The sequence below is a fragment of the Helianthus annuus genome, chromosome 1, assembly GCF_002127325.2.
Source record: "Helianthus annuus cultivar XRQ/B chromosome 1, HanXRQr2.0-SUNRISE, whole genome shotgun sequence".
Lineage (NCBI taxonomy): Eukaryota > Viridiplantae > Streptophyta > Magnoliopsida > Asterales > Asteraceae > Helianthus > Helianthus annuus.
Window position 1 is genome coordinate 20,394,165 of NC_035433.2, and position 16,945 is coordinate 20,411,109.

The 16,945-nt window shown below is 37.4% G+C and overlaps 1 protein-coding gene across 1 annotated transcript; it reads right to left on the reverse strand.

The window, feature by feature from the left end:
• Positions 1 to 13,194: 13,194 nt before the first annotated feature.
• LOC110944988 (F-box/FBD/LRR-repeat protein At1g16930) lies at positions 13,195 to 16,564 on the reverse strand. Its single transcript, XM_022186630.2, has 3 exons — positions 15,537 to 16,564; positions 15,318 to 15,461; positions 13,195 to 13,590 (listed from the first exon to the last, which is right to left on the reverse strand). Exons 1-3 carry the CDS (start codon positions 16,464 to 16,466, stop codon positions 13,369 to 13,371), a joined length of 1,296 nt encoding a protein of 431 aa, XP_022042322.1. The 5' UTR covers positions 16,467 to 16,564; the 3' UTR covers positions 13,195 to 13,368.
• Between the last annotated feature and the right edge of the window lie 381 nt (positions 16,565 to 16,945).

The following is a 16,945-nucleotide window of genomic DNA, read 5'->3' on the forward strand; positions in this document are numbered from 1 at the left end:
TTAATCGGTAACGTCAATCAAACAAACGGTAAAAAGGTTTGTTTATATTTTTCCTACAAGTGGTATTAGACGAGTTTATGTTTTTGCAAGTAGTACAGAGGTTTCTGGAATGAAAATGGTAAATCAAGGACATTAAGTTGTACTTGTATTTTCCTACATTGGTCGATAGACAAGATGATGAACCACAACCCCGAACATTTGTTGGATATTCTTACAAATGGTAACCTACAATTGGTAAAATCAATCAAACTTATTTTCCGGAAAAACCATTTTGATTAAAACAAACTTAAGTGTTTTGAAATCTAAATGGGAAAATAGTTTGTTGATAGGGGGAGTTCTGATTGTTTATGCCTAGTGAATGGCGAATTGAGGAGATCCGATATCAGTTTTCATATTTTGTACAGTTTGTTTTCATATTTTCTTTAGATGTATTTGAATTTTAGGGGGAGTAAGAATTGTTTTTTAGAAAATCCAAAAACATCAGAAAATTTGAAAAAGTCAAAAACATGATAAAATCAAAAATGAGTTCTTGTTGCAAAAAGAGGAAATGATAGTACATCAGTGGACTATCACGACATGCTAAATAATTGGAAAGTTTAAATGTGATAAACGATCTTACTGCGGATATGTCAGTAGATTTTCGCACATTTAGTAAATTGAAACAAGATATAAACCTAAATCAAACTTGCTTAATTCGTGGGTAACTATTCTTGGATATATGGGTAACCCCCGAAATCTTGTTTGAAAGGTCCCGTATTCTGAGATACTAGGTCTTTATGCTCAGTGATATCTGGGGTATTATTCCAGGACTTCTGCTGTATGGAAATACTGACCTAGTCCCGGAATAATACTTTCTGCAAAAAGCTTTGAAACATAAGCGCCGCCCTCAGCAATCTGATTAAACAATAAAATTGATAGTCATTGCTGTTGTAAAAAAGATCCTCTAAAGGGGACCCACCAAAAGTCGAAGCCGTCATCTCTCTGCGTATACGGAAGTATCGACCTGAGCTCTCATGGCCCTCGCACATTACCCCTTTACAGATATCATCTGTGGTATACTCACCTGTAAGACTGAATATTTGGGATCTGGATACAGGAGTATATTCAAGTGGAGTGATACACAATTAAGTTTAAGTATCTAAAACATTAATATCGTATCTCGAATCAATTGAAGTCTGTGTGAAAATTTAAGTGGACAAACATACTGACAATCTAGGTAAATTGTTTAGAACTAAAAATGAAATCAAGCTTAATGGTGTTGGTGATTTGTCTCATAAACTGATATGATCCTCTTGCACGAGCTCACAAAAATATTGTCTGTAAATATTTCATTTTCTGCATTTTATTTTCTTTCAGAAAATCCAAAAAGATTTTTTATGTGTTTTAGCATAAATTTTGAAAATTCAAAAAGATTTTCGACAACTGATGTTGAATAGCTGATTTTCAAAATTCCAAGTGCTAAACATGATGAGAAATACTTGAGGGGGAGTGTTTGTGTAAAATTAAATGTTTTCATAATCTAACCTTTCAAGTGGTTCATCAAAATCTGTGTTTGTTTTGAATGAGAATCTGAATTGGTGCAGGGTTATATGTTTGATATATATATGTGAAAGAAATTTACTTTGAGGTAGAGCTTATGCAGGAAAACCAGACAAAGATCCTGAAGATGTTACTGAAGAACAAAGGAATACCAGTAAATCGAGAGGGGGAGTCTGAAGATAGAGAGAGAGAAAAGCCCACAGACTGATCAAGACTGAAGATGTGAAGACACAGCATTGGTGTGACTCGATAGTCGACTCCATCAACATCTGAGGGGGAGTCTGTTGATGCACTACATCTGCTGATTACGTCTTGTATCGAGTCATAAGTCTTAGATGTTAGATCTAGGCACAATATACGAGAAAATGTGAAAATGTATAGAATTAGGGTTATTGGATTGCTTATATAGTCCATTAGTCTTAGGGTCGCTCGAACGGACGGATAAGCATGGATCGCTCGAATGGCAACTTGCTGGATCGCTCGAGTGGACCGCTCCAATGACATGTATGGGCTGCTTATTGGGCCTGTCCAATAAGCGGTTCCAGTCTTCTATATATACCCCAAGAGCGATCTCATTTGTAATGTTTTGTTGAATCTCGTACCGAAGTGCTGCCGGTTCGAGAACTGGTTGTATTTACCGTCAAATCAATAGAAAAAGAGTTTAAAGTGAATCGCAAGCTATTCCTACGTTGATTACTTGTTATTCCGCACCTGTAATTGACGAAAACGCCTCTGATCGACTCATTCGGGTCGCCAAACGATCCTACAATTGGTATCAGAGCTTCAGGAGGAGGAGTTCTACATAGAATAGCTGGAAATCGTCAAAAATTCTATCTTCTACACCTTCTTTTTCAGATTCAGACATTTTCAACAGTCAAAATTTGCTCAAAATCTCAGGGATTGTGTGCGATAGTATAGAGACAAACCCTTGAAAGTTTGGTGTTGAAATTCAAAGAAATAGTATGCCAAAATGATGTCCGAAAGTGGACCGCTTTTCTGAATTGTTTTGGACCGCTCGAAATTATCAGATTGAGAACCGCTTATTCGGTCGGATAACCTGGTCCGCTCCAAAACTACGTCCCGCTCATTTGGTCCATTCATCCATCCGGATCGCTCATTCGGACATTAGTGAACTGCTCGTATAACAAGTTTGTGAACCGCTCGAGCAGACATATTCTTGGACCGTTTATTTGACATATCATTGGGCCACTTATTTGAACACATCCGGTCGCTTCCCCTAGGGACAGCCTTACCAATCTCCACATTTCCCCTTCTCGGATACGCTCAGTGTGCTCCCGCGCCACATCAGCCCCAGGGACAGCCTTACCAATCTCAGGGTCTGTCCTTCCAACCAAATTACCATCATCAAGGCTCCGGGAGCAGTTCCCAACCTCACAACTCTCAGAGTGACTCTAAGCTAGATGAGATGATGGCACATCTGTTAGGAAACTTCAATTGTGCTAATCAGATAGCTGAGAACCGCTACCAACAACACGAGGAACGCTTCATGGCCCAAGAAGGGGAAATGCGGAGTCAGAAAGCTTCTATACAGACCATTGAGAACCAGGTTGGACAGTTAGCTAAAATGTTGTCTGAGAGACCCCCGGGTGGTCTTCCAGGAAACACAGAGCCAAATCCGAGAGGGCATGTCAATGCCCCACACACGTAACAAGTGTGGGGGAGAAGGAGTCTAGCTATCGACTCGCTGACAAATTTAGCGAGCGTGTTTTCACACGCTAAGGGTATTTTTGTAAATATTAAATTTATCGCATTTATTTCCTTATTTGTTAACTTTTCCTGTTTTCAGTAGGATTGAACAAGATTGATTCATGTCCTGGGAACTTTTGAAGTTAGTTTAAAGTTAAAACATGTAAAACCTTGCAAAAATGGTAAAATCTATTGAGAAAAATGAGTTGAAGAGCATTCTGTTACTTCTGCCTGCAGAATGTGCAGATGACACACAGTCGTGCACCTGATCCGCAGGACTGTGCACTTCATAATCACATCTGACCAAGAACAACGTGCATAAGGTGGTCATCGGACACGCAATACCGTGTGAACCGATTGCACTACCGTGCAGAGCGGCACAACGTTGCGAACCACTGTACACAGGTTGATGCGCACATCCGTGTACGACTTTTTAGCAACAGTAATTTTTCAGGGTATAAAAACTACTTTTCTGCAAAAACCCTTCAAAACTACTAACGCTGGCCGCACACCCGTTCTTGGCTCTCCCACTCCTAAAAACAACCAATTTTTGCAAGGATTTAACTCAAATCTTCAATCAAGATCTGATTCCTTGTTTGTTTTTCTTTGGAATAATGGATTTGGTTTAAGTTATCTATCATTTTAATCAATAGTAGTGTTCGCTATTTTAGTAGTGACGTACTTGGCAGGTTTGTAAGAAATGCACACAGAGTTGAGAAGGCTTCAATTCACCAGGTCTATTCATACGAATCTACTTCAACTCTGAGGGAGTACCTCTATCATTTTTCACATTATTAGTTTAGCTCTTCATAATCGCTTAACTAATACGTGTTTCACATTGGGGACAATGTGAAGTTCAAGTGTGGGTAAGGGTTAAGGTTAACTTTGTTTGTCCTTTCGTTTTTGTAAAAAAAAATACAAAATACAAAAACGGTCAGTTGTGTTCTTTAGAAAGCATCAGATTTGATCAAAACCGACAAGCCAAATTGATTTTTGAAAAAGAAACTAAAAGCGTGACGAAACAAAAGAAAGACTAGCATGTTTACCTTTATATTTATACCCATTCCTTCCGTTTACGTGAGCATATTTTTGAGCCTTTACTGCTTTCTTCAATGCTTCTTTGTTTTTGCGAAAAATGAGTGAGCCAGATGTTTTATGAAATTTAGAACTTGTCATTTGTATACTTTTCAAGATCATAAAAATATGTGAAATTGCATGAAAATGACGGAGGCACTTAGGATACCCTTTTGTGTTAGCCTTTTTCTTTGTTTATATCCCGCACCCAACATTATCCATTAGTTCGCCATGTTGAGCCTATTTTCCGTGTTTTTCCAATTATACCCAACTACTTAGCCTACTTAACCAAATTTAGCCTTTTTATTTTTAAACCTTTGTGTTAAAACTCGGCCAAAGTTATTATCCAACTAGCTTGTTTGTAATTTTTCCCTGTTTAAAAAAAACTCAAGAAAATAGTGATCGAAAAACAGATCAAAAGACGATCAAATTAGAGCAATTTTAAGCACTGAATAGTACAAATATGTTGTATAGCTCGAAAAGTGTAAAATCGTCTTTAAGTGTTATTTATGTATAGTTGTTGATTCATTTACGCTAGTTACAAATAACCACCGAGTTTTAACCATTTAGCCACTTTTAAATATCTATTCCATACCCTTAACCATAGCCTATCATTACAACCATCAAAGACCTCTTGATTTATGCTTTTTCGCATATTAATTGGTGGAGATTAGATCTTTTGACAAGCTTATGATATCGCATGATTCATTGACTAGGCACCGAGTGTTTAACATACACATTATATGTATGATTCAGAAATTTAACCGAGTGTGTGTGAACATTGTGAGAAATATAGAGATTCGCATGCTAAGTCAATCGAACGTAGAATCATTGCTTTATAATTACCCTTTCATACATCTAACAAAGCTTGTTTGTTTTAAAATCTTTGATGACGACTTTTTGAAAACCAATTTGACCACCAAAAAAATTAGTAACTTTGTAAATATTTGGATTTACTTCCTTGTTTTTATTTTAAGTTTGCTTAAGGACAAGCAAAGTTCAAGTGTGGGGATGTTTGATATGCGTTAAATTATACATGTTTTTATACCCCAAAACACTTCCGTTTTAAGCGTTTTTGACCGAAACCGCAACGTTTAGGTACCAAATTCGGTACTTTTATATTTTCAGGTCTTAAACGGAGCACAAAATAAAAATCTGATGAAAATGGACAAATTCTGATGCATTTCTGATGAAACAGGCAAAAATCGGATGACCGCCAGGTGTCGCACGGCCGTGCGATCCAACCGCACTACCGTGCGAGACCTCCGACCTCGGAAGCACTGCCAGTGCGACTCATGGTGCCGCTGATTACTCGAACCGCACTCCCGTGCGAGCCAACCGCACCCCCATGCACCACCTGGACCATACTTTCTGATCACGATTCTGATGACCTCGCACTACCGTGCGACCAGTCGCATGACAATGCCGATCTGGTGACCTAGACAAGTTGTCCACTAGTCCACTTGGCTGACCTGGGATCGCTAAAACTGACGTTACCCGACAAGACCTGACCGCACGGCCGTACGACCCATTGGCACGGCCGTGCGAAACTGAAAATAGCCTATAAATAGCAGCATTCGCTACTGATCAAAATGTTGGGTTTTTCTCCATGTTTCTAGGCGATTTATGGGTTCCGAAGCAGTCCTGATCAGACCCATTTGAAGCTTAAAGATCGAGTGGAAGCATAACCGATCCAACCTATCAATTCCTTGCTTGTTTATGGTTCGATTCCTTGTTCTTGAACATGTATTCTGATCATTTTGCAAGTTATGAGCTGATGTTAGTTTATGTTTAATGTAGTTTATGTAATAATAGTTATAAACTTGTTTCTTGAATGAACTTCATATTGTAATCTTGTTTGTATGAAACTTTAGTACTTTTTCATGTTTGAATCTTCATGATTATATAATGAACGTTTCATTAATGTTGAGTTCCTGATTATGTTTGATTATTTTGGATAATGAATCTGTGGTTAGTGGGATGGTAACTATTTCTTGATTAATCACTTGTTTGTAAACTTGTTTACACCATGAAACTCGAGAGGGGTATTGGTTTTATCCAAGATATATCTTATTTTGATTAGGAATACTTTCTTGCACGTAAGGGTTCTAACGAATTATATGGTGTTGATTACATGTTCTTGCATGCTGTTTATGATCCTTGTTTAGTAGTTTTGGCCTGAAATTGCTGACATGGTAGATTTGTATTCAAGACTTGTAAAGGTGAAATATGTTGTTATATGATCTACTTAAATGCTTATCCTCGTGGCTGTATTGTGACCATCGGTATTGCTTTCTTTGATAAGTGAGGTTAGAAAACTCCTAGCGGATGACTAATCTATCTTTAAAGGTTTACATGAATGAATATCAATAGCTCGCTAAAGAATGATTTTAGGTGGTTAACATGTGTTTATCGTGTTAACTTTCCGAAGAATCATCATGTTAGAAAACTCCTAGCGGATGACTAACTGTCTCGAAATAGGAAAATTGATTAAGTGCTTTTGTGACATATCTAATAGATAACATGTTTAGGTTGTTCGTGAAACAAGATAGTAGTACATTTATGTTTTAGATGCAATATAGATAACTTAGTTAAACAACCATTCACTTATCCTTTTATCTGGTAATCTAATGACAAAGATTTAGTACATTATAACGCCCGTGTTCCATGGATCGATATCTGGCTCTTACCAATACTTTACTGCATATATGACGGGATACACTTGTCCTTTGTTGTGTGTGTTTTAATGTTAAGGTATAAACCATTTTTATAAATTTAAAACACATTTCGTCGGGCGCGTGAAGATACTGTAAATAGATGTATATAACCGCCCACGTCATATTCGCATTTCATATTGTTTGTATAATATAGCTTAAATTGACGTATTGATTCAGAATCAAACTTTAAGTGCTGAAATCTTTAAGGGGGTTATTCGTGGATGTGAAGATTGAAGAAGACTGTTATGTGATATTAGGGTTTGGTGTGGCGATTTTGAAGGTAGGTTTTTTTGGGGAAGATGATGATTAAATGGGAGAATATAATCGGATGTTTATATAGGGTTAAATTAGTTTAGTTTGTTAATATGTTATAATAAATTGAGATGGACAAAATTGCCCCTGAACAAAAAGACAAAATAACCAGCTTTCAACAGTTAAATATTAGGTTTTTTGAATTTTGGACTAAAATGGCAATAAAAGTGAAACCACAAGGACCCAGATTTAAAAGGTTTGAGATTTGAATTAAAATAGCAAAAGTGCCCAAACCACATGGACCAAAATGACAGTTTACTCTTTTTCAAAATTAGGGGTGTTTGGCCTAGATTTTTTAACAAAGCTTATAGCTTTTTTAGCGGTTTTTTTATAAAATAAGCTTAACTTGGTGTTTGGTTTAGTTTTTTAAGCCTATGCTTATTAGCTTATATAAGACCATGTGTAGTGGTTTAGTGAATAATGTCACTACCCTTGGGCGTTTTCCGCCATGTGGCAGTCCAGTCAGCAAGGGGCATTATTGGGCGTTTTTCTAAAATGGGTGTAGTGGGGATGTGGGTGTTATAGTAAAAAGGCATGTAAAGAATTAAATAAAAAAAAACTAACCAAAAAAGGGGATTGGCCAAGAAAATGAGGGACGCATGTGATTGGCAAACAATTTGCCATTTTAGCGTGATTCAAAACACGCTGGGGGGCTTTTTTGCGAAATCACGTTCAATCACGCCCAAGGGGGTGGGGGATTGGCGTTTTCGGGCGTGTTTGGGGTTTTTTTTTTTTGATAAAAACACGCCCGGTACGGACGGTCTAAGCTAATTTGAAGATGGTTTTTTAGCTTATTTGTGTAAGGGCAAATGATAGAAAATAAGCTATAAGCTAATCCAAACACTTATTATGAGATGATAGAAAATAAGCTGTAAGCTACTTTAAAATATAAGCATAAGCCAAAAAATAAAAGCCAGGCCAAACACCCCCTTAGTAGTATGTCACAATTGTTGTTATAACTAATGGAGTGGATGTGAAATAATAAAATTACCTATACCATTAGAGAAGAATATATTAAGGGCTGTTTGGTATTCCTTTTAACTTCTGATTTATAACTTCTAATAAGTTATAAGTGAAAAGTTAGAATTTCTTACTTCCTAATTTCTCCTTCTTCAAGTCATTTCAAGCCATAAAAGTCCTTCTTAGAGGGTGTTTGTGATTCCTTTTAACTTCTAAGAAGTTAATAAGTCAAAAGTAGCTCCAAAATAAGGAATCCCAAACACCCACTAAACATTAAAAATCCTAAAATTAAGAACTAAAAAATATTATAATATAAAAAGCCTAAAACTAAGAATTAAAAAATAGTATAATATATTAAAATAATCTTTTTCAACTTCTCTATCTCTTGACCTTTCCAGCCACTCAAACCAACACCACTACACTCCCACAAACACCAAACATCGTCAATCACCACCATCGACCCCGGTTCTAACATACAGACCACTATCTCCACCATGTCTCCTCCCGCCCACTGCACCCCCACATCTCAAACCACAACACAATTCTGGTTCAAACCCACCCCACCCTACCGTGGCTCCTCTCCCTGCACACACCTTCATCATCGACGAGTTCATATGAGGCAGCCCACACCCAGAATATGCAACTCCAAACCAAAATAATATCCCTCGTGCTTAACAAGAAATTGACGGTGGTGGTTTTTAGAGATCTGTTGATAAATGTTAGTGGTTTTTCAAATCTAAGCAAGTGATGGATAGCGTGGCAGTGAGTATTTTATAACACAAAGGGATTTGTTAACTTAATTTCACAGTTTTCCCGTAAATTGATCAACTAGTAATGAGTAAAATCCATATGCTAGGAAGATTGGCAAAATGGTTGCTGGCCTGGGGGACACAAGATTGAGTACATCCCTAGGAAAGGTTACACGAGGCAGGTGTTAGCTAATTTCTTATCAGAGATGCCGGGAACTCCACAATAAGTCAACAAGGTAGAAGATGAGGAATGTCCAACTATTATACTAGGAAAGTGGACATTGTTCTCAGATGGAGCTTCTAGTATAGAAGGTTCCAAAGCCGGTCTCATCATCACCGACCCTCACTGAACCGAATATACTTATGCACTTCGTCTCAACTTTCCCTGCACAAACTGCTGGCTGGGCTAAGGCTAGCCAAAAGCATGAAGGTCAATGAGTTGCATGCCTTCACTTGTAACATCCGCAAAAAACGGACCCTAGAAACCCGACCCGTTTATAAACCGGATTCAAATCATAATCAGTGATAACTGTGAATATTTATTATTACACTGTTATTTATTATTTTTACTTTTACTTTTACTTTCACTAAGTTAAATAAATGTGCATTCTAAATGATAATTACCCGCTTAAACGACACTATGCATTAAACGATACCACCCTTTAAGCAACATCACACCATCCCAAATGATACTCCACAGTTAAAGCAAGCTTTAACATAGGGCACGATTGGGTAGTTTGGCTGTTGGTAGGTTTGAATCATGTTCTAGGTAGGTGGTGGAACTTGGTTTTGGGTAGCACGACTAGTGTTGACCAAATGGCCATATCGACCACAGTTGGTGCACAGTCAGCAAGGGATATTGGGTTGATGATGGTAATGCCAGTAGTTGCATTGGGGGTGCAGACCAGTGTACGGTTTCTTGTTTAGATACACAATGTTGGGTGCCACTTGGGTAATGGGTGTGGCTTGTATTGGAATAGCCTAAATGGGTTCGGCTTGTGCGGGTGTAGGAGCAGGATCGGTTCACCGAAGAACACAAGATCTGTGTATCGTTTCGTTTACGTGCGGAATCCGTTAACGAAATGGTAATCGTATGAATCGAATCTTAAATAACAATCGTTTATTACGTTTCATTCGTAAACCTGACAGAGTTTCGACTCTAATCGATACAAAATCTCCTAATCTAACTCGGAACCGTTGAGATGTTCTTGATATAATGAGCTTATGCGAAGGTAGTTGTGCGGACTTGTCTCTCTTGCTATATATACACATGCAAGAGATGACCAATAGTTGGAAGCTCATTTGTTGTACACTAGGGGGTTGATGATATGGGTTCCCGTAAGCTCCCACTTAGTGGAGCTGGAAGCAGTCACACAGATGACCTGCAGCTGGAAGCACATTTATTGTACACTCAACAAATCCCGAGCCTGCAAAGTCAAACTGATGGGACTTTATCCAAAAGTGTGCAAAAGTAATATTGAGATTCACAATTCAGACTTTCACTAAAGAGGCAAGGCCATCCGCACAAGCAACACCCTAGAGGATAAGACTCCAAAGGTATTCGACCTATTACTATTCCTCTCTAAAACTACACTCTCTTATTCTCTTAAGCTTATTAATTCCCAAGAAACCTTTACTTATTCTCACGTTGGAGTCCAAACGTGGGAGGCCACCTCTCGCGTTAAGATTAACAGTGCTTCTTTGTTCGCAAATACTACCCAAGGAGCTTTCTACCGGAGTGGATCCTAAACATTCCCCCGCCACATTCTTGTTGTTCTAACAAGAATTTACAAAGCTTAACAATCTTGTAAAGTATCAAAATGTAGAAAGATCTTACTTTTTGATTTGATTTGATTTTTTTTTTGTTAAAGAATCATACCCAGCTTGTAGAACATAGAAATGAGCAAAACCCATATGTAATTTGTGTGGATTTGAGAATTTACAAAATAAAAGAACTTTGTGAAGTGGTAAAAAATGAGTGCATTGCAAGTTTTGATTTCGATTCTGCAGGTTTGATTTGAGTTCGAAAGGGGTTTGATTATGCAGGTTTGCCTTGAACTTTTAAATGATTAAGTGGAGGTTGTTAATGGTGGTGGAGGAGGTTGAAAATGAAGATGAAGTAGATTGTGGATGTGGTGGTGGTGGGTGGAGGTTGGAGATAAGTATTGGGTGGGTGGATAGGTTGAAGTAAAGAAGGTGGTGAGTGGGCCCCACAAATAAACTAAAATAAGATGGCATAAAAGATATTTTACTTATTATATGGGCAATTTTGTCAATTCACACCTAGTAATGTCACAAACTAATACTCATTCACTATAGGGGCTATCCGAGTAAGAACCGAGCAAACCACAGGAACATGAATGTAATTTTTAAAAGTTAGGGATTAAAAGTGTTATTTTAACAAACCACAACTGTTCGTGCATTTTTCTCAAGCAAATGATATATGGTTTTCTACTCTTACTATAAAATATTTTTTTCTTTCATAAAACATTTTCAAGAGCCCATAATTTCTACACTAATATGTTCATAGTCTTTTTATTTTGGAGCTATTATCAATTGCTAGATCCACTAGAAGAAGATTATTAGAAATCATGGAAATAAAAGCCTAAACAAACGTTAAACAAGTACAAATGCAATATTACCTTAGGTTATTGCTTAATGGCAAAGCAAAATAAGCAATTGGTGGATTAAGAATTGTTTAGTTTATCATTATTGTCGAGTTATCCGGCATACGATGTCCTTAAATTTTAACGAGTAATCATAGCAGTTCGGTTAAGTAATCAGTGGCGGATTCAAGAATTTTTTTCAAAGGGTTCCTTTTGTTATATTCTCACTATTTTTTTCGAATCATTCAAGGTTTCCACTAACTTTTCTATTTTTTTCCAAAACGAGGGGGTTTATGGGAATCCAGGAACCTCCTAGATCCGCCATTGATTAAGTAGTGTGTTCTTTGGAAAATTATATGTCTTAAAAGAGTTGGTAGAAAAACCTAAAAGAGGCTAAACATGTTCAAACTTTGAGAAAGACCTGTGTTGAAATGATAACTTCACTGTATATATAAAGAGTATAGTGATTTGGTGGAAATATTTGTCAAAGTGAAAGAATTATATAAAAGAACTAATCCCTTCAGAATATGGTTTAGTCTTCTAGTGTACTATATTTTTTTTTCGGTACACAAGAATTGTGTGCGTGTTTGAGAGAGAGAGAAAACAAGACTTTTAAGAAATTCGCCATTGCGAGACGTTTGACGCACTGCACAGTTGATTGTGCTTTATCTATATGGATTTTTCTATATTTATAGGACTATTAGAACATCCGTAGTCGTCGTTATCCGGCGTTTTCTCCCTCCAAACACGCCCGAAAACGCCAAACCCCCACCCCTGCCGGTGTGTTTCGGCGTTTTTTTTTTTTTTTGCAAAAAAAAAAAAAAAAAAACCCCTCCGCGTGTTTTGAATCACGCTTAATTGGCACAACTTTTGATCTTTTGACCGTTGTCAAACGGTAACAATAATAAATATTTATTTATTTTTTTTAAATTCCCATTTAAACCTATAAATACCTTTTCACCCAACTTTTTATAAAAAAATCTCACTTTCTATCTACCTTTCTCTCTAGTGCTTCCAAGTTTTATAAGCTTATTTACCATGCATCCATTCCGACCCCCGTTTAGTGTTCTGTCAAGACCCAAGAACCCAAATACCACCCAACCGCAACAAAACTTTAACTTTCATGACATGGATCCGAATGTGTTTTCGTACGCGGCTTACTGGAGCGGGCTCTAATCCCTTCATTCCAACCCCTTACGGCTTTGCCCCACCGGGCGCTTCGCAACCATCCCAAGAACAAGCCGAACCCGAGGTGGATACGGTGCCGGAGACGCAATCCGAACCCGATCGTGAGACATCCAAACGCGGTAGAAGGTCACATAAAAAACAGGACGCGAACGCTCCTCGTCGTAAGCATAGTTACATTGTTTGGACGAAGGACGAGGAATACACGTTGGCTCAGGAGTGGCTCGATGTTTCGGAGGACCCCGAAGTGGGTAAGTGTTATAAAACTACGCGTTGAATTTATTTTTTTTAACGTATCACTTATTTTTTATATTTTTTGTAGCAAACTTTCAAACCGGTCCAGAATTTTAGAACAGAATTTGTGACTTTTTTTTCAAACTTAGCCAGTCTTATATCGGTTTAAATTACAACTATTCACAAAAAGGAAAAAGAAAAGAAAATATAATCCACCAACAAGCAAGCTAGACTCCGTTAATCCCTTAGATTTATAGATCCAGATAGAGTTCTCTTGGGATTTATTTATTGTAGAATACCGTCTTTAATATATACGCGAGAATTGACCGTAAATTTATCTAAAACTTTTGCATTTTCCAAAAGATACTTGAGCATTTCTTCCTCATCCACTCTCCCGAGCCTCTTAATCTCAATCTCTTTGACGCGTGATGATAGGCACAATGGCACCACATCTTGCCCGGTCAACTCCAGTTCCTCTAGCATGTCCAAGTCATCTACAGGTTTTTCCTGGTAACCACACAATTCAATATAAGTGGTTTGACCATCTGCCAAGCTAATTTAGAGCTAACAATTTATTTATGACACAGAGATAATGTTTCGGGTAAACGAGTTCAGCTCATAAACGGGTCCCCACGTACTATTAAAAACGTAGGTGCTTATGACACGCATAGCACATTAACTTATCGTGCTAATAAAGTTGACCCATTCATCAAAATGTCCTGGAAAATAAATAGGCTTGGTAGAAGAGCTAATGTTAGCTGCTTCAGTTTGGGTCTTTATTTTAGTTTTATAGGTCAAATTAAGCCTTCAATAATTTTCATGCAGGTCATAATGGGCAGAAAAAAATAAATAAATAAATAAAGCTACTCGAGATTAGTTCACTAAAAGCTCAAATTGAGACGAGCTCAAGCTCAAGCCCGGTCCCGATTTCAAGCCTATATTGAAGCTCATTTAAAATACAAGCTTGAGCCCAAGCTTCACTTATCGAGCTCGACTAGACTTGTGAGCCTAAACGGGACTATTATTATTTATACAACTTTTATTTATTAGATATAATATAATTACTATAATCATACATAAAATTATGATAGAAGTAACTAAAAAATATAATTATGTTATATATGAGAATAACATTAACAACTATAAAAGATGTATAGAAACAATTATAAATGTATATAAATAAAATAACTAAACAAATAATAAACAAGCGGCTTGAATAACTACTCACGAGCTAAGCACTAGCTTTTGAAATATAGCTCAAACGAGCCGTGCTCAGGCCCGACTTGGCTCGTTTACATCCTCAATGAGAACAGAAGCTCTAACCGTACTATCAGATAGATCTATTGTGCTTGTTCAGGGGCGGCACAATATACTTTTATAATACAAATAATCAAACAGTATAAAAAAAAAACAAAAATTCTTGCAGCTCTCGAAAATTTTAGGCCTAAAGCCCTAGCTCCATTTTTTTTTGTTATGAGTCGACCCTTGCCGTGTTGCATGTTGGCCACCGCACAGCTATTAAAATAGTTATATTAATTTTTTCCAGTCTACAACAATCTCCGTTGTTATAATAACCATAGGACCAACATTTTATCTGTTAAAAAAATTGTTTTAAAAACCAAAAAAATATATTTACTAAATTCTACTAATAAATGATAAATTTAGAATTAAAATTATATAAACTGATTTTTATCAAAAAAGTAAGAGCCGGTCTGAACTGATCCAATCCAGTTTGACCTGAACTGTTTGACTGTGTTTTCCAAGCAACCCGTTTAGACCCACTACCGAATCTGACCGGCCCATTTAGCCAGGCATACTTGGTAATGTTAATATATTGAACTCTTGTGGACCTAAACGCACAGTTTTCAGTGAGAAACAGGGGATCTTGTTGATTTGAAGTGTAAAATATATGTGTTTGACTGTTAGTCAAAAGTAAAAAGAACCTCTTATAGTTAAAACAAGAGAATCTTTCTAATCTACATCAACACCCATAATGCATAGTGTAGTATGTGTTTGACTATTGGTCAAAAGTCTAAAATACCCACAGAAAAATTATTAAAAAGATTCATACATCTAAAAATATGACTAACAAAACTGAGACCAAAGGCAACTTGATGAGCAAGAAAATGATCAATATATATCATTACTCAAACTGACTGATCACAAAATGCAAGTATTTGGTTGACTTTAGTCAAACTCTCAATGATTTGTCATGAAAGTATTTAGAAGCTCACCTTTAGGATCAAAGAGAGAACCATCAAGTTCGGACAGCTTTCAAGCCAGTATAACAGCAGCATCCAAGTACTAGTATGCACATCTAGTTCTAGTTTAGTCAATGAAGGCAACACGGGTAGGTTCCATCTTTGTGAACAAACGACCTTCAAGAAGCACAAAAGAAAAGATCAATATAATGTTTTGGATATTAACAATTAACATCCATGCGGGCCACTAACCTTTAGAGTACTTGCAGAAACCGATATAAACTTGGAGTTAACCAAACCTTGCAAAAGCTCATTGAAACGAGGGAGTCGTATGTGACCCACCTCGTCCAAAAACTCAAGAAACTCCTCATCATACTCTCCAACGTCAAGCCTAACTTCACTGATTGCAGGCTTGTTTTTCACCAAGTAAGATGCCATAAACCCATCTTGAAGCCTAAGGTACTCTAACCGAGGCGCATCAATAACAACCATAGCATCACAATCGTCATAATTATCAATGGATAACTCCAATTCCAAACGTTTTAAAGCAACCCCGCCAACATTAACATAGATTTCCCCAGTGCAATCAGTTAAATCCCCAACAAGAGACAGCTTCTCAAGAGCAGGTAAACAAGGAAACAGATTGGTAATGAGATCATCGCCGGACGCGATAAGAGAAACCTTAACATCAAAGACAGTAAGCCTAGGAAAACAACCCGGAAAGGCGGGCATCTTTAACCCATCCTCACTTGTAACCTTGAGCACTTTCAAAGACTGACTGTTGGGAATCTTTAAGCAGTCATCGTTATTAGGAAAATTAAAGAAGATCCCCAAATCGATTTCGACAACATTTCTCAAGACAACGCTCTGAATAAACCCATTAATCCTAGACAAGGTTTGACCATGAGAATCATGTATATGTAGTCTAAACTTAACAATAGTTTGAGACTGATTCTGGGACAGAACTCTATCTAAAAAGTTAACAAAAAGCAGTGAATATGATGAACTTCTTCTCAAAGAAGGGTTTAGATAAAGGGTATCATCCAAATCAATAATCGTAAGAAAAGACCATAGATTTACCCATCTTGAAGAAAGAATTGAAGTTGCCACCGCATGTTTGGTTGGGAGGAACGATAGGATGTGACAGATGACGTCATCAGGCAACCTGCTGATCCTGTCCATGACGGACCGGATTCAGAGAGAAAGAAGTTTGATTTGATCTGATTATATGGGAACCCTAGAATTTAGGGATGATATATATTGTGCTCTTGCTTTTGTTGTTTTGTAGCGGCAGGCTAAAAGTTGACTTTTGGTGGGAGTTGCTTCCATCATTTCCGCGACTTATCTTGAAAAAAACTAAGGGGCTGTTTGGTAGCCTCTTAATGATCATTCAGATGCTACCTCTTAATGGTTTAAAACCTCTGAATGAATAAGAGGTAACCTCAAGTCTGAATGGTTAAGAGGTAACCTCTGAATGGTAAATCATCACATGTCACATTCTTCTACATTCTTCTACTTTCTCATTGGTAAAATTCTTAATGGTTCCATTAAGAGGTAGCCTCTTAATGACCATTCAGAGGCTACCAAGCAGCCCCTAATTAAGTTGGTAATAATTAAGATCGTGCGGTATGGTGGGCGGGGTTGGGCTTGGGCTTGGGTTG